Source organism: Dipodomys merriami, unplaced genomic scaffold, assembly GCF_024711535.1.
Source record: "Dipodomys merriami isolate MVZ:Mamm:240054 unplaced genomic scaffold, mDipMer1.0.p SCAF_9, whole genome shotgun sequence".
NCBI classification, from domain to species: Eukaryota; Metazoa; Chordata; class Mammalia; order Rodentia; family Heteromyidae; genus Dipodomys; species Dipodomys merriami.
The window spans coordinates 60,132,528-60,150,901 of record NW_027206512.1 but is presented as its reverse complement, the minus strand read 5'-3'; the positions used below and the strand labels follow the sequence as shown (position 1 = coordinate 60,150,901).

Below are 18,374 nucleotides of genomic sequence, written 5' to 3'. Positions count from 1 at the left end.
CAAATGTTTGGTCTTTTCAAATCCGCAAGGAGAAATGTGATTAGGCTGTACTACAAAATTATACTGCATCAGATGGTTAGCTGCATTGAAGCTGATAAAACTATCATACCAGGAGGTAAATAAATTTCTCTTTTGTGTGAAAATTCTGCTTTCACACAAAATAAGACTTTTGAAAGCCTGCCTAGGAACCCTTACTCCGTAACTTACTTGAGGACTTGCTGTCGAATATTATTTCTGAGCTGGTTCTTATTGAGATGGGGACTCCAGGTATGAGTTGCCAAGTGGTTTGCAACGAAGTTGTCCACACGCTGCCTCAGATTCTGATAGGCCGGCTAGGAAGAAGAAAACAAACATAAATGCCGAAGATCCTTAAAGTGATACAATACCAACACCTGTTGGGAATGTGACTATCTTTAACAATCTTAAAATCTCTTATATTAGTGTGTCAATAAAGTTCCACAGCATACAACAATCTGACTTACGACACTCATTCAAATACTGCCAATTTTGTCAAAGACAAGAGAACGCAGAAAGAAAAACCATATATAGAAAAAGGACTAGAAATAAAACACGAAATCCAGTTAGTTGTTTGGAAATGAAGAAAGGAGAGAAGTGGAGGAAGTAACTTGTGGATGAAAAGGCGTTATTACAGCTGGATAATTCAGTTTCAAAGTTGTGCAATGTATTTGGGATGACACTGGCTCTCTTTGCAGATACAACTCATATAGGAAAAGAATGTGGATGAGAAGATGTAGGTAGGGTCAGAAGCATTTGTGGAACCCTTACATTGGTAGTCTTAGCTGGTTGGAGAAGAGAATACCAAGAGTAAAGAAATGAGGTTGGTGACATCAATTGGGCTCAGTGCTTGAAGGCTTATATTTCTGTATAAGAAGTCTGAAAACGGGGTCAAGAATGGAAACCCACTTCAACAATGAGTGTAGTGATATGATCGCTAGAGTAATGAAGTTTTGTGGGGTGGTCGAAATGCACAAAAAGGCACTAGGTCTTGTCCAGGAATGATTTCTATCCCCTTGCTCCCAAGGTGGCATTTGGCAGGGTGAGAAACATTTTCAGTTATCACAACCGAGGAAGTACTATTGGTATCCAGGAGTAGAAGACAGGGGACATTCTGTAGCCCACAGGACAGAGGACAGTCCCCAGGGCAAGAACTACCCATTCCAAATGTCAGTGTTACAGAGGCAGAGAGAGGAGACACACAGTACATCATTTTCATTTAAAAGGACATTGCTAGAAGGAAAGTATGAACACTCAGAAATGCACTCAGTACCTATAAGTTACTCTTCATTTCTTCACCTTCCCCACGTCCTGCCATTTGCTCCACTTCCCTTTCAGAGTTTATAGTCTAGCAGTAAGTTCTCACGCACCATCCTCCTTTCTGCTTGTCCATCTCGCAAACTTCAGAACTCAGGCTAACCTGTGGAGTCATTGTGACTTATTCGTGTGGCTCTTCCTCCACGTCCCTACTGGCTTCCAGATACACCACGTTCCAGCAATTCCTGCTCTGCTGTGTATTTTGGAGAAGGGGAGGTATGTGTCTCCCAATGAAGTGTATGCCTGGTTCTCTCTCATAATTTTTGTTTTCACACAGAACATCATACTGCTTGACAGATAAGCAACTGAAACATTGTTCTGAGAAGACTAGGTAACTATCTCCAACACACGGTGATAAAGGTTTTATTCCTAGGAGATAACTGTATCTGTTTTCCAGGCTTTTGCTCAAGTCTAGCTTCTACACAGTTGTTTCTCATGCTCCTCTCCAAGTATTCAAAATCAATGTGATTTCTTTCTTTCCAGTGAAAGCAAAAAACAGGTCTTCATTCACATATTTCCCAAATGTAACCAACACTGATTAGACTTAAAAATTACAATGCATTTAGCATTCTCAGTTCTCCTTAAGATGTTCAAATCTGAACTACCTATTGGTAATTTTCCTTGAGTCCAAGTTTTCCTTATATTAGCAAATTCTGTCAGCACCAGCGACACAATACATCCAGAACCTGACTGCTTCTGACATTTTTGACTACCAGCACGTCCATGGCATCTTACCTCGTCTAGATTACAGTTGCTGATGCTGTCTCTGCCCTTGCCTGCCTCAATTTTATTTTCCAATAGAGTACAGTACACTTTCTAAAATCAGGGTAATTATAAAATTTGCTACCCAAAGTATATCAAGAATGAGCATAAAAGAGAACATTATGAATAATTATCCACGGCCAACTCATCTAAAATACAAGTCAGGTGGGTTTTTCACTAAAACCCTGCCTATGGCCTCACAGTTAGTGTACACCTAACAAGCAAAACAACTAGTGTAGCACCCGAAACTTGCTAGACTGTGAAGGGAAGGAAAAGCACGCCCAGCTCTCAGCTCTCAGGGGGCTCTGCTTCAGGTCTTATGCACTCACTCCCAAGGTTTGCAACTTGGAATGCAGCCACTTTGTCAGTTCCTTTAGGGACAGCTCAACTATCACCATACTCAAAACAAAGAGAAAGCCTCTTCACTCCTGTCTTGCCTTTCCCCACAGACCCTCCACATGTTATTTAGTAGCTATTCTCTGCTAGGATGTAAGTGCTATAACAGCAAGAGGACTGCTGGTTTACAGTTGTGTCACTGGTGCCTAAAACAAGTTGCTCAGTGACTGTTTACTGGAGTTGCATGAATAAAGTGATCAGGAGCCTTTCTTAACTGAAAAATTGTGTCAAAACAACAACTACTACTACAACAACAGAAAACCCCACTAGGCTTCCTTCAGATATCTGGGAACTGGTAGAACACAATGCGAGAGGCTTAGAGTGGCTGCATCTAGCTTGGATGACAGTTGACCTATGTGCCATAGACAGGTCACCATTTTGGGGAAAGGCTTTGATGACCCCTGAGCTGTGGACAGGAGATGGGAGTTTTATCCCCATCTGGGGAAGCTGACTTTGGTACTTCTCATGGTTTAGACACATTCTGATGGACAGATTTGCTCTGATACAGATTTGCATCTGTATCAAATGTCTCAAGTCTGAAAAATGTATGTAACTAATATAATCCAGTTAGTTCTACAACCTAGTATGCTACAGGTATTTGTCTTTATTTTTGGGATTTCCAAGCTCTTGTGTCTTTATTCAAATGAGAAAAGGGGTTATGAAATAAAAATCAAAGCTAGGCATTACTGGCTCACACCTGTAAATGTTATCTACTAGAAAGCTGAGATTAATTTAAGATATTAATTTAATATATTATTTAGTTGCTTTCTTTTGGGGCGGGGAGGGGGGGGACGCTGAGGAACACTGAAGTAAGCCCAAGTAAGACAGTCTGTGAGATTCTTATCTTCAATTTACCATCAGAATGCCAGATGTGGAACTGTGGCTCAAGTGGTAGAGTGTTAGCCTTGAATACAAAAAGGTCAGTGACAGCATCCAGGCCTGGAATTCAAGCCCAAGGACCAGCACTCCCCCCCCCCCCCCCAAATATCTTAAATTAAAAACCAACATATTAACTAGCTAAGGGAGAAGAAAAGAGGAGAGGAGAAAGTAAAGGTGACATTGGCTAGTTGATTGTGGAAGCTAATGGACAATAGTACCTAGGAGGGCAACTTCTAGTTCTGCTCTTTCCTAGCTTCAAATACTAAAACAGAAAAGTGTTTCTAGGTGAAATTGCCTAGAACTGAGCATTTTTAACTATTTGAGCAGTATTTTGGTTATACATATACATTCTTCTTGGGAGAAGGACCAAGGGATTCCACTAGACTGTGCAAGAATCTTAGAAACAACTATGCTTCTCTACTTCATTTGTCTGCTCCCCCCGAAGTTTTAATAAGGCTTCAGAGGCTCTAGAAGGGATTTTGCAGACACAAAGTAATATTTAATTGAGATGTAAATGAATACAAGATTGAGACAGGTATTGTAGCTCTCTTCCAATCAGTACATTAAAAATTGAAGTCGAGGGGCTGGGAAGGTGGCTCAGTGGTAGAGTGCTTGCCTTGCATGCCTGAGGCCCTGGGTTCGATTCCTCAGCACCACACAAGCAAAAAGAACAAAGCCAGAAGTGGCGCTGTGGCTCAAGTGGTAGAGTGCATGCCTTGAGCTGAAGAGCTGAGGGACAGCACCCAGGCCCAGAGTTCAGGCCCCACGACCAGACACGCCTCCCCCCCCCCCAAAAAAAAAATTCCAAGTCAAATATACAGTGTCACATCTTGCAAGTTTGCAGGTTTTGGAGAACTGCGAAGTGCAATCTCTACTTGTTAGATACAACTAAACAGTGTTTTGTGGGTAAATTTACTTAGCTTTCTGTAATATTTTCACACAAAAGTAATTTTCAAAAGGCAGTGTTACTTTAAAAAAAGATGGCTGTGCATATTCCCTAACCTAACAATGTTAAAAAAAATTTGTGCATAATGTCTCAAAGTAGTCTAGACTTCTGTGGTACAAAACCTTCACTATCTTGGAAAAGCACCTTTTTACACTGTGGTCAGGGTACCAGAGTTCTCAGGGAGGAAGGTTACCTCAGATTTCAGTTGTTCCTAGAGGAGATGACACACAGTTGCAGTTCACCTCAAAGCCTGTGAATGTCCTGCAGATTTTGGACCCTCCCCCTTTCTTTAAAGAACAAACAGCAGGGCCATTCAGATTAGCCAGTCTATAACACAAAAAGAAAAAAACCACAACAACGCCATTCCATCAAAACTCCAATCTAAGGAATGAACCCAGAGAGAACCTCCTCAAGATTAAGGGGAAAAAAGGAAACAAACTAAAACCCTCAAAAACTTTTCAACACAATTTTCACTCCATCTGTTTCCAGGTTTTCAGACTGGCTGGTCTTTCTTTTGAACCTTCCCGGTTTCCTTTGTTCCTACATTCTTGACCAAAACGACGGCATTGACAGGCTCCTGCTAATCATGTCCCTTCCCCTTGCTGGCCCCTGACTCTTTGGGAGGTGAGGGGGGGGGGGGGGCGGCAGGGAACTTTTTTTTTTTTCCTTCTTGTTGCTCACTTTTCCTTCTCCCCGTTATTCTCCAGAACTCAGCTCTTCTTTCCTGACACAGTACCTGCTGTCATCTCCCCTCAATGGACGGCTGTGTTTCTGATCCTCTCTTTCCATCTTCTCACCCTAGAAAAATGACGTCGCTTGGCTACTTAACGTCCACGGTGTCTGATTCCACCTCTTCACTGCCCACCACGGCACCCCCTCCGCCCCCCAGATCTCAAGGGACAGCCACACATACTTGGAAACAACTCGGTTCGATGACTCCCTGAATGCTTTCCCGGAAAGACCCCCCCCTCCCAAAAAAAAAAAAAGAGAGACTAACACACGAAAAGCACAACTCCAACTCTGCGGACTTCAAGAGGCAGAAAAAGAAGCACACACACACACACACACACTCACATGCATGCACACTCACTCACGCACACACACACATGCGTGCACACTCACGCACGCTCACCACCACACACAAAAAAAAAACCGGAGCCAGCAACTCGATACCAAGTGAAGGGCGGGACGCGCTCCGCGGTAAAGGGGTGCACCGCTGGGCACTGGGCCGGGCGCCCTGAGCGACAAGGACAGTCCTGCTCACCAGACCGGGGCCGCGCCGGGCCCTGCCTCCCGGCTCGTCGTCGGGGCTCAGCCCGCCCCGAGTCGGTTAAACGAACGCACAGGTCGGGCGGGATGGAGGAGCGCGCCGAGCCGGGCCCCGCGCGCGGCGCCGGGCGGCGGGGGTCGGCGGGCCCGGGCCGCCCGCGGGCAGGGTCCCCCCGGAGAGCCGCGGCCGGGCCGCCGCGGCCGCCCCCCGCCCCGGCCCCGCACCTTGGTGTCCACGTCGGCCAGGCAGTCTCTGCGGAACTGGTCGAAGAGCCCCTGGCTCTTGAGGTGGTTCACGATCATGGCCACGAGCTGCGGGTCCCCGGCGCCCGCGCCCGCGCCGCCCGTCCCGCCCGCGCCGGGGCCGGCTCCGGGGCCCGGCGGCGGCGGCGGCGGCTGCGGCTGCGGCGGCGGCGGCGGCGGCGCGGGCGGCGGCGGCTGCGGCTGCGGGTTGGAGGCCATGGCGGCCCGGGGCGCGCGGAGCGGAGCGGGGAGCCCTCGGAGAGCCCGCCGGTGGCGCACGGAGGAGGCGACGGGATGTTGTCACGGAGCCAGCGGGCCCCACACCTACCCGGAAGTGAAAGGGAACCGAGGGAAGGAAAAGGCGGCGCCGGCAGCACCGGGGGAGGTGTGGGGGGGGGGGGGAGGCGGGTGACGGCAGCCGCGAGGGGCCAATCCGCGTCGCCGACCCGGCGCGGGCGCTCTCGCGAGACTGGGCTGTGCCGGAAGTGGCTGCGGAGGCCGTTGCCCGGAGCCGAGCGGCTGGTGGGACCCGCTGGGTTTGGGGCTGACTGGTGGGGCTCCCGGGGGCCGGGGCCGGGGGGCGGGGGAACCGGGCCGAGGCCGGCCCGGGGGCCCCGCTGGGATGGGAGGGCGGTAGCAGGCGCCGCCCGGCTCCGTGCACGGTGGCGTGAGTTCGGCCGTGCGGCCTGTGGTTGCGTTGCGGTCCCAACCGTCCCGCGTCTGCGCTCCCCGAGGGAGCCCCTGGGCGGGGTGGGGGTGGGGGCGCCTCCCTTTGCACCCGGTCACCTCCAGGGGTGCAGGGACGCCCCCTCAGCCCCCCGGCTCCCTGTCGGGAAGGCCAGCAGGTTTGTGGTGGTCAGACCTTTGCAGGGAAGGGCGCGCTGAGCTCCAGCCCGGCTCGAGTGTTCCCCGGGTGCCAGCTCCTGAGGAGTTTGGAGGCTGAGCTCCGAGGATCGCGGTTCCAAGCCAGCCCCCGGCAGGAACGTCCGTGAGACTCTGATCTCTAGCCGGGAGGAAGCGGAGCCGTGGCTCCAAGTGGTAGAACGCTAGCCTTGAGCCCAAAAGGCCCAGGGACCGTCCTCTCCCAAGAATCTGAAGCAGGGACTAAGAGTGCACTCCTACTGTTATGTCCACCGAAGCTCGGAGAGATGAGATGCACGTGGGATTTCACAGCCTTTGAGTTGCCTGTCTTTGAACCGAGTCAGCTTGAAAATGCTTACTGGCTCTTCATGAAGGCGACATGGGCTTTACAACAGGGCTGGAGGCAGAAATTACAAACACTAGTACTATGTGAGAGAGAAACACCAGAGAAGTGTTCATAAATAGAATGTGCATTGTGCTCCACAGTGCAGCTTCATGAAATGATTATTGCAACTTTAAAAATGCATGTATCCTGGGCTGGGACTATGGCTTAGTGGTAGAGTGCTTGCCTAGCATGCATGAAGCCCGAGGTTCAGTTCCTCACTACTACATACACAGAAAAAGCTAGAAGTGGTGCTGTGGCTCAAATGGTAGCATGCTAGCCTTGAGCAAAAGAAACTCAGGGACAGTGCCCAGGTCCTGAGTTCAAGCCCCAGGACTGGCAAAAAAAAAAAAATGCATGTATCAGGCGACTCTTAATACTAGGATTGGGCATCAATGTGATTCCTACTTGGACTAGATTGAACTGTCAACTGTAACTTTGTTAATAACCAAATGCTGTTCCTACATAATGAAAGACTTGTAGGAAGGTCATTCTATTCCCAACCTCAAAAAATTGTAATTGACTATTTCTAAGCTGATTATTCAATCAGTCCTTCCTTTAGTTGTATGGACAGCAAAGAAGTGAAATTCATCAGAATTTAATTTGTTTTTGCGAATGGCATATAGGAAACACTAAATATCTTCCAAAATACATTAGGGTGAGAATGGGTTATAATTTAGTTAACAATTCACAACTGATTTTCTAAAAGTCTGATTTACTGAGTAGCTCACAGTAAATCTGGAAGAAACAGCATAGTCTTTGGATCCAAGAGTTCAAGTTATACTGGCTAAGATCATACTGGATACAATGTAACTAGGACAATTTCAAAGCCTTTTAAACCATTCTGGATACATTGAGAAGTATCCAGGTCAAAGCCTTTTCTATTCAAAGGTGTTTTTCCCCCCTAGTGAAGACAGATCCTGGATATGAGTGTTGGCAAATACTTGAGGGAAACAGTGAACACATTAAAATGGTTTGAAAGAAAAAAAAACTGTTAGTCAACATTTGTCAGTGACCTCTTTGTGTTTTTTTTTTTTTATTCCAGTTGTTTGCAAAGTTTTGTAACTTGACAATAGGGAATGGAAGAAATGAAGTGTTCACACACACAAAAAGTATTATCACATCTCTACTCCCCTGTACGTTGTGAGTTCAGAATATCCTGGGGGTCAGTCACTTTTTTTTTTTAACTGAACATGATACACCTTAATGTTCCTCAAGTCTGAGACTAGTTTGTTGGTCCCTGCAATTTCCTCATTTTCCTATTGTCAAACATGTCCTCTAGCCAGCCCCAACCTTTCAAGCCCTATTTCTGAGGGTGAACCCAGCAAAAGTGAAACATTGGTGACCTCTTAATCCTTGGGCAACCCACTTGATTACTAAGTAGAGCTGTTTCCTTGGCCTTGTGTCCCCAGGGCATCTGGACTCTGTGGAATCCTTACTCCTGACTAGGCCTTTCACAAAGTTCACCTCATTTTGTCATGCAATTACATTGAATTCTCAAGTGCTTTCTTCCCCCAGCTCTTCATAGTTCCTCTCTCCTTGACCCACTCCAGCCCTTCCAAGTACCGGTTTTAAGGTGCTTATTTTGTTGAACTTTGACTTTGCCTTTCCAAGGAATTAGGCCATTTGAATTCTCCCTTGAGTCTACCCTATTTCAGTTAATACATTTGTGTACACTTGCGTATCACCCAACCCATTTACTTATATGTTTATACACTAGTTTTGAGTTCCACACATGAGAGGAAACATGCAGCCTTCACCTCTCTGGGTTTGAGTTCATGTAAAAGAATGTTTTTTCGGATTCTTCTATTTGCAAATGATACAATATCATTCTAATGAGTGGGTAAATTCCATTGTGTGTGTACACCACATTTTCTTGATCCATTTGTCCATTGGGGGGCATCTGGTCCAATTCCATATCTTGGCTATGGTGAACAGTGTTGCAAAGAGCAGAACTCTGCTGGTGGCTTTACTATATCCTGGCTTATAATCTTTTGGATAAATGCTCAGGAGTAGATTTGTTGGGCCATAGGGTAGTTCTATGATTAATTTTTTGAGGAACCTCTATATGCTTTCCAGAGTGGCTGAACAAGTTTACATTTCTACCAAAATTGCCCAAATGCATGGCAACACCTGTTGTTTACATTCTTGATACTGGTCACTTTCACTGGAGTGAGGTAGAATCAGATTTGATTTGCATTTTTTATGGCCAGATATGTTGACCATTTCTTCACGTGTCAGTTTTTACTCCTACTGAGACATCTGTCTTTAGTTTATTAGCCCATTTGTTAATTGATTCATTGAGGGTTTAGTTTTTTTTTTTTTTTTTTTTTTGGTCAGTCGTGGGGCTTGAGCGCTGTCTCTGGGCTCTTCAGCTTAAGGTGAGTGCTCTACCATTGAGTTACAGTGCCACTTCCAGAGGGTTTAGTTTTTTACACTCTGTATATTCTGGATATTAGGTCATTATCTGATATGTAGCTGGCAAAAATTGTCTCTCATTCTGTTGGCTGTGACTTTTACTGTGCAGTTTGATGCAATCCCATTTATCAAGTCTTTCTTTGATTTGCTGTGCTTCTGCCTTTCCAAAGAAGCTGTTTTTCTATTTTGTTACAATAGGAAACGTCCCAGCAAGGCAGAGATATGGTTGCGAAGAGCATTATACGGTGCTAATGTCAAGAAATGGGTTTGGTTTTCCTCTGAAAGAACTGGAAAAACAGAAGTCACTTGCTCTTGAATCAGGATGTGGATAGAAGTGGAGGGGTTGGAGGAAGGGGATGGGGAGGGGGAGAGGGTAAGAACTGATTCTGAAATATTTGGCACAGACTGGAAATCTGTTCACTCCCGGCCAATATGGAAGTGCCTGAGAGGAAGATGCTGTGGAAATGGTGGCTCTGTGCACATGTGTTACCTTGAGGATTTGCTAAATCTAAGAACTGTCAAGAGTCTCAGCTTTTTGGAAAAAGGAAGATGAGCATAAGATAGACACAATCATGGACACACAGAGACCGGAACTGGGTTATAGAAGCCCCTGAGATACTAGGAATTTGAAAAGAGAGAATTTGTTGAAGGGGGAGAGAGAATTGTGTATATGTGTGTGTGTGTGTGTGTGTGTGTGTGTGTTTTGAAATGATAACAGGCGTTTACAAACTGTGGTGAAAGCACCCTCTTCACGTGGGCCTATTAATGTTTAAAGGGAAACAAAAAGAATAAAAACTTGGCATTTCTGGTTCCAAATTTACATTCATTTTCTTTCAGCTATTCTCTTGTGTAGTCTACCCAGATTTGTGAGACATCTTGTAAGAAGAGTTAAATCTCCCAGAATCATAGGACAAAGATCAACCAGGTCACTGTCTGACCACACTGTAGATAGAGATTTCTTAACTATACTTACTTCTCACCTCTTGCCCCAGTGTTACTCTAAACCTAAACCTCAGGTCAATATCCTGAAGATGGAGTGAAATGCTCTCTAGTTATAGCAATTAATCTTTTCCCCATTGCCCTGAAAACTACAAGCTTGTCTCCAGGAATGTATTTAGGAAGAGTAGAAATTGAAGGAAGTTCTACCGAAATGCAGTCTAGGTCATATGGAAAGATATTCGAGGGGGTTGACTAAGCAGCAATTGTGACCAAATAAGTAGCTACTTAAATAGAAACAGTGTTCTACATTTGAAAGAATCTTTTCAGAGGGAAGATGGGTGAGATAGTATCTGTACAAGAGAGGAATTCAAAGACAGAATTGGCTTGCCTGCAGAGAACCTGCATTTGCTATGAGCAGCAGCCAGTGAGACCATCTAGTTGATTCCTATTCTGACTCTGATTACTAAGGACTCTTTCTTTTGCATGCCTATAGAAAGAGAAGGTGCTGGTAATTAAATGCAGGAAGCTATCTACTTGGTAGTTATAATTCCTCAGAAGTGATTTTTGTGTGTAAGACTAAGATCTCAGTTGTAAAACCAGCTGGGTAGATTATTCAAATCCCTTCTTTTGTATTAATGATCATCTCTGACATTTTTAGACTGAAGCTTCAACCTCACACTGATCAAGAAATTGAAGTAGTATGTGGGGAAACCTGTTTGTTTGGCCATCTGGTCTACCTCAGGTAACATCCAATTGTACTGATGATATTTCCAATCAAACTGTACGCTGGTCACACATTTCATGCCCCAAACTAGAAAAAGACAAGTTTATTGACCATAGTGAATAGTCTGCAGATGAGTGTGAGGCCCAAATGAGACGGACTAGATCTTTTCATGGCAAGTAGGGGAAACAAAAGTACGTAGCGGCATAGGAAAGAACTTCCTAACGAAAATTCCAGGAGTGAGCTCTAACTCAGCCTTTGCTTTTTCCTGAGATATACTGTTGTACCTCCTGGAAATCAGTGTGAAAGACTGATTTTCTAGCAAGAAAGTTCTTGCTTCTAAAAAGTGTTACTATATGAAGAGAGCAACTGGTCTTGCTTGAAGAAGATGAGACACATATTAGTGTTGTAATGTGACTCACCTGGGTCTGTAGCCACCCTGGGCAGAGCTTGAACTAATGAGTGTGTATGACTTCCACCTGTCAGTTCAACCAGCCCACAAGTGTCCGATGACTTGGAATGAAATGCTTATTAGCCTCTATGAGAGAAAATTCCAGAATGAGATCACAACAGCAAGCTAAAACAATCTTCCTTGGACCGGAGAACCGGGAGAGGCTTCACTTGCAATGTCTGAAGCACTGATAGAATCAATTGCATAGTTGAGCTAGAAAAGCTAAATTAACATTCACATCCCAAGAATTCTGTAAAGTATTTCTATCACCCCAGTCAGACAATGGGTACATCTCACCAAATACAGTCTTCTCCCCCTTCCCCCCCCCAATAGGGCCAGGCTTTTTTTTTTTTTTTTTTTTAACATTTAGTAGCATCCCTCTGCAAATTCACTGGAGAATCTCCCCATTTTCTCCTGGTTATAGATTCAGGAAAACACAGAGACACAGATGCCAGACTTTGACTGGCATCAGCTTTCTGATTGCCTTTTCCTGATCACAAACTGCCAAGATTTTTTATTTATTAATGAATAATAACTTTTACTTTTCTTTATTTGAATAACTTTTTAATTATTTCACTATGATGTATTTCCCAAGTATAATTTCTATCTAAAAGTGCTTATGGAGTTTTGAGCTGCAATGAACTGATATTTCCTAGCATGAATTTATAAATAGTGTACAGTCACTCCAGAAACAATGGGCACAGATTTGATACCTTGTCATCATTGAACATCACTATGTTTTTGTACCTTTTACAATTTAATAGATTACATATCTGCCAAGATTTTTGTAGTTAAACTCATCTGCCTATTAGTAAATGAGTGGAATTTCCCCATCCTACAATGGGTCCCCATGTCTGACGTTGCTTCCTCTGTCATGTGGATTGCTTGGTTTCCCGTGTCTCTAGGCCTCTGTTTCTTTTTTGTGGTTGTTGGTTGTGGGGCTTGAACTCTGGGCCTGGGCGCTGTCCCTCAGCTCTTCAGCTCAAGGCTAGCGCTCTACCACTTGAGCCACAGTGCCACTTCCGGCTTTTTCTGTTTATGTGTTGCTGAGGAATCAAACCCAGGGCCTCAAGTATGCAAGGCAAGCGCTCTACCACTGAGCCACCTTCCCAGCAGGCCTCTGTTTCTTTGTAAGTAGAACGCTGCCTTCATTGTGTGGATAGGAGAGTACAGGAGAGCTAAATAAGGCAATTTCTATTAAAATGTTTGCTCAGGACTCAGTGCATAGGATATCCAACAGCAATAGCTCTAATTAAAATCATCTTATTTAATGCATATTTACAGATATTCAGAGGATGCTTAGACTACCTCAAGCCTCTCCACCAGCCTGCTTTCAACATTTCGCCCACAAGGTGGTGCTCTCTCTCCCTTTTTCAAAGGAACATACGCACATTCACACACCGACACTCACACACGGAATGGATGAACAGGTTACCTAGTGCTAGTTCATCCAACGCATATTAACTTTTTAAAAATATGTATTTTATTGTAAAGATACTGTGCAGAGGGGTTACAGTTACATGAGCACGGTAATGAGTACGTTTCCTATTGAGCATTGTTACCCCTCCTTTGTTTTCCCCCTACCATCCCTTCCCTCCTCACCTCCCCAACTCCTCCCTCCCCCCCAAAGTTGTAAAGTTCGTATTAACTTGTTGAGAACGATCCCCCCTCCCCCTCCGCTGCTTGGGCTAATCTATCCACCTCAGGCTGGTTCCGGGCCTCACAACCGGGCTACCAATTATAATCACTTGGCAATGTTTTTCTGAAAGAGTTGATTCCTGGGCCGCACTCCAAATGACTGATTCACTTGGACTGGATTGCAGCTCAAGCGTCAGTCTGTTTTAGAAGCTTCCAGTATAATTCCACGTGCAGGGAATGTTAAGACCTGCTAAGCTTCTCTTATTAATCCTCTCTGAGCCTCGTTTTTGTCCACATGCTTATAACCAGGACGTTCCCGGGCCCCCACCGGGGGTATAAATATGGAAGGAGTCTCCTTTGCTCACAGACGCCTGACTCCAGGGCTCCCTCTGTAGTCCTCAGGAACATGAGAGGTTGGGGGAGACCGCCCATCATTTCTCTGCAGATGAATGAATGTTGAGGTTCTTTTTCCTTGAAGTTGGGAAGCCCCCCTGGTTTGAACAAGTAACAGCCCTTGCAAAGATTTCTCAGAGACTGGATACTGGTCACTCCCTTGGGTTACCCTTGGCGAAGGGTACACCTTCCCTCCCTCCCCACACGATTTGGTTTTCAGGCCATAGTCCATAAGAAGTCAACAACTTTACATCATACAGTGGCAACCCAATTTCCCAAGGAACCAGCGCTCAAGGAGCAGCACTGTGCTCCAAGCACCTCTGTCAGGGGACCCTGTCCACATTCCTGCTTCCTGCTGACCATTCTCCTCTTGGACATTGTTTTCTTTCTTCCCACCACTCTTCTACATCACACATGTTTTTAAAAAAGTTTTCCCCAGAAGACTCCTTGGTCCTGTTTACATGCATATATAAATTCATATAGGTAAAAATGATGAATGAGAAAAGATTCATGATCAGCCTCTTCTAGGCCAGCCTTTGTCTAAGCCCCAGAAGAAAGTTCCTATCCCCAAACCAAGGGAACCGAAGCAAAGGTGCAACTCAGAGAGACTGTTAGCAGGATTCTTTTCAGAACCAAGGAGCAACTTGCCCCCAGCTCAGTTCAGCTTTCATCACGAGCACATAAAATACTCAAGTTGTCTTAGTTTCCACCAGTTTCAGGATTCGAGTGCCACCGGTGGACTTATTGCATGCACAGGAGGTTGGCACCAATGTGTATCTCACAGGTTTGTTGAAAATAATAAATGAGAGAAGATGCTTTTGCATAGCATTCCTGACATGGGTAGAAGAGCCTGCAGCACAGGCTGAGCTCCAAGAGCTGCCACAGAGGGGCTTGAGGATTTCCCATGGTTCTGGCTGCTCTCAAGTAGTCTCCCGGGCTCCCTTTCCACATGAGCGGTGTGTTGCTGCTCTTGGTTCAGAGTGGCACGTTGAGTTGAAGTTCTTGTAGGTGCTGGGACCTGCATGGGGACAGCCTCACCTCCACCACCATGTGCACAGCACTCCTCTACCTTACCCGGGCAGATGATGAGAGAGAGGGCGAGAGGGAAAAGCCAATAAGCAAATGTTGGTGTAACAGGTCTCTATTGTATGCGTGTGGGGCTCCTGGCATCCCAGTGGGAGTGTGCAAACCCCATGCTTCAGCATTGTCCCAACAAGGGGCACATAAGGGGGGAGCTGGGCATTTATTAAGCACTCACTGCCTTAGGGTTGCTCTGGGGAACAGTAGCTCCCTCCCTGCACTTTGACTCTGCCTTACACACTAGGGCAGCGCAGGTCTCAGTGTTGAGGTCAGAAGATCTCACAGGCAGAGCTCCATTTTACTAATTGATTAGTTTTTGTGTCTGTACTAGGGCTTAAATTCAGTGCCTCTCATTCTTGCTTGGCTTTTTGGTTCAAGCCTGGTGCTCTACTACTTGAGCCATATGTCCCCGTCTGGCTTTTTGTTGGTTAATTGGAGATAAGGTTCAGATTTATCTAGCCCAGGATGGTTTCACACCCTGATTCTTCAGATCTCAGATTCCACAATCTCTAGGGCTACAGATATTAGCCATTGGTGCCTGGTACAAAGTAGTTTCTTGATGCTATGGTCGATGCACGGGATCTGCAGTATAGGCTGCCTGTGGCTTCTGGGGCTGGTCAAAGCAGTTTGTGAGGGCAAGTACAAGCCTGCTTCCGCCATGCTGATAGTGGGCACTGAGTAGTAGAAGGGCTGGATCGGCTGGACTCATGGCTCAGATTATTCCAGGATCAGTTTTCTGAAAAAGTCAGTTGCAGATCTGAATGGTGTTATTCAATTGTGTGGTTGGTGTTTGCTGTGGATAATTGGATTTTTCTTTGACCTTGGCGCAGTCTGGCTGGCTCACTATCTGCATTGAAAGAAGTTTTTCTACCTCTCTCAAATACAATAAGCCAAACCTGGATCTCATCAAGGACTGGCAGGCCTGCCATTTTCAGGCAGCAATGGCTCTGGGATCCAACCAGCAAAAAACTCACTGCTGTTTATATTTCCCAGTTTGCCCTTTGCGAGAACATTTCAGGGGAAGCAAATCTTTTTTCCTTCATCCTGGGCTTTTAAGTAGAAATCCTATCAGCATTAAGCCCTTCTAATTTTCAGTGCCAGCCTCTAAACTTCAGTGACATTAAACCTCTGCCTTGTATTGGAATGCAGTGGACACTACTAAGACAATGAGTTCTAATCAACTGAGACACCAGAAAGAAATACAAGCAAGGGACGAGCGCATCCCAAGTCTTTATGATCAGAAAGGTAACTTTTTATATCAATTTAAAGTCTCATCAATGTATTTCCTGTTTGAATAAAGAGACAAATAATAAAATGCCCAGTGGAGAACATAATCATTGTAATAATGTCTTTCCACCATTCTTATCACCCATGAAGATAGCTTCATGTGGGAAAATGCATTCCACAAAGTCCAAATACCTATCCACAGCAGATCCTTTGCAAACACTGCTCTCTCTTAAAAAAATACATTTCATACTTCTACTGCTATTCATTATTTGGACAGCAGGGGGAGATATTTCTCTGATTTTCCTTGCACCTTTCCCCACCATGGCAACTTTGTATGCACAGTGGACCAAGAATTCTTTCATTCAAATCTGTACACAGAATGCACCACATTTGCTAGATGCTTGTTGTTCCTCTCCCCAAAAATCTTTCAGGGACTGGGGGCTTTCGGCAGGCTGTTAATGATTATTCAGCAGGGGCTGATGGTTGGGTTTGCTGTTCAGCCCATCCTTCTCGCTGCTTCTCCTTGTCATTACATTCAGCTGTCATACAGTACTTGGTATATCAAGTCACAGAAAACAAAAATTATGGAAATTTACAGCTTATTCTGTTCATTTTGTGGATCAGATTCATGATAGGAGAGGCAAAACAAACAAGTAGAAAAACATGAAAAAGGTACATGATTTTAGATTTCTGTGGATGGTATCAAAGTAAAAAACTAAAAGGAAAAAAAAAAGGTAAATGAGAAGAGGTAGACTGTTGGGTGAGTGTTTATCTATGCGCAGTCCTGCACCTGTGCTAACTCACATTACCATGGCAGGCCGAGGCCACCGGAGCCATTTGGCTAAGGAGGAGAGAGATTAGTGCTCTGAGGGACACAGCCTCTTGCTGCTGGAAAGTGATTGGATGGGGATTGGAGGCCAGACTCTCTCCAAAGCTGAAACACTCACACGGAGGCCATTGAAGCCAATGTCTCCCTTGTGTTTCCCATCTTGCTTCCCCTAGCCAGCCCGGTGCCAGGGTTTTCCACCGGATTCCCACTCCATACAGCCAGTGTCCTTCAAGAGAGAAAAGGATTACTAATTCCCTCCAATGCTCAATGGAAGCTACCCTTTGTTGTATGTGGGAGCTGACTCTGATAGAAATGTTAGTAGTAGAAATGCCTACGGTCTGGGGTTCTAGAGTTCTGGACTTGGGGACCTACCAGGGAAGGGCCTGTGCTGCTTAAAAATTATTCTAGAGTCCTTTTGCACTTCCCCCTCTCTCTGTGTGTACATTTAGCTTTCCTGGCCCTGTCGTTAGGACAAAGCGATGATGAAGAATCCGACAGTGGCGATCACTGGACCATTGGCTGGATTAATTGCACCGAGTGAACTTAAATAGTAGCCATAAAGTTCATGGTGGTGATCTTGGGTGGCATTCTGCATCTGTCTGAAATAATATCAGCACCCTTTGGGTACAAGTGTGGTCTCTTTCAATACCCCAGAGATGCAGTGTTCTTTCTTTGGTGATGTTAGAACTTTTTCACAGGTGTTGTGTTGTCATTTCAACAGGAACACTGGAGAGAGTATGCTCCTTGGGCAGGGCACAGGTACCCATCTAGAGTTTATTGGGTTGTTTTACTTTTCTTTAATTATGATTATGTTGATAGCAAGGTATCATTGTTTTCAGCGTTGGGCAGTGGTAAGCTATCCATTTCAAGTAGTCAACTTAAAGATATAGCTAGTTTTGTGGTAGACATGATGAAAGTGCCATTATTAAAGTGATTCTTTTCCTTTTTTTTTGTGGTGTTGGAATTTGAATTCAAGGCTTTGTGCTTGTGAAGCTGGTGTTCAGTCATCTGAGTCCTAACTCCACCCCTTTTTCTTTAGGAATTTTTTAAATTAAGTTTTTTTTATTGTGAAAATACTGTACAGAGGGGTTACAGTTACATGAGCAAGGTAATGAGTACATTTCCTATCAAGCATTGTTGCCTCCTCCTTTGTTTTTCCCCTACTATCCCTTCCCTCCCACCTCCCTACCCCTTCCCCCCCCCCCCCCCCGCCAGCCTAAATTGTAAAGTTCATTTTTTGACATAGCGTCTTGTACACCTCATTGTTGCAGTGGGTCAATCTGTATTCCTATTTTAGGAATTTTTCAGATAGTCTTGTGGTTTTGACCAGGGCTAGCCTCAGATTGCAATCTTACCACCTCTGCCTCCCATGTAACTGAGACCACAGGCATGTGAACTCACATGTGATTTCTTGACACATGGGTCTTGCTGACTTCTCACCCAGGCTGGCCTCAAACCATGATCCGCCCATCTCCACTTCCCAACTGTCCAGGATTACAGGAGTGAGCCCCCAGGTCTACACACACACACACACACACACACACACACACACACACACACACACACTGGACTATATATACACATTTCCTCCATCTGAGACATCTCTGT

At 45.3% G+C, this 18,374-nt stretch overlaps 1 protein-coding gene across 3 annotated transcripts in view; it reads right to left on the bottom strand.

Annotated features, from left to right (window-relative positions):
• Positions 1–6,145, bottom strand: part of Bod1l1 (biorientation of chromosomes in cell division 1 like 1) — a 46,116-nt gene extending 39,971 nt beyond the window's left edge. The window contains exons 1-2 of one of the 3 annotated variants that reach the window (XM_070012268.1): positions 5,810–6,145; positions 208–332 (exon numbers count right to left, since the gene is read on the bottom strand). In XM_070012268.1, the coding sequence (XP_069868369.1) occupies positions 208–332; positions 5,810–6,046 (362 nt within the window). In that variant the 5' untranslated portion in view covers positions 6,047–6,145. Of the gene's footprint in view, positions 1–207; positions 333–5,579; positions 5,656–5,809 lie in introns of those variants that run through there. The other 2 variants (XM_070012266.1, XM_070012269.1) reach the window with 2 other exon arrangements.
• Positions 6,146–18,374: the final 12,229 nt, after the last annotated feature.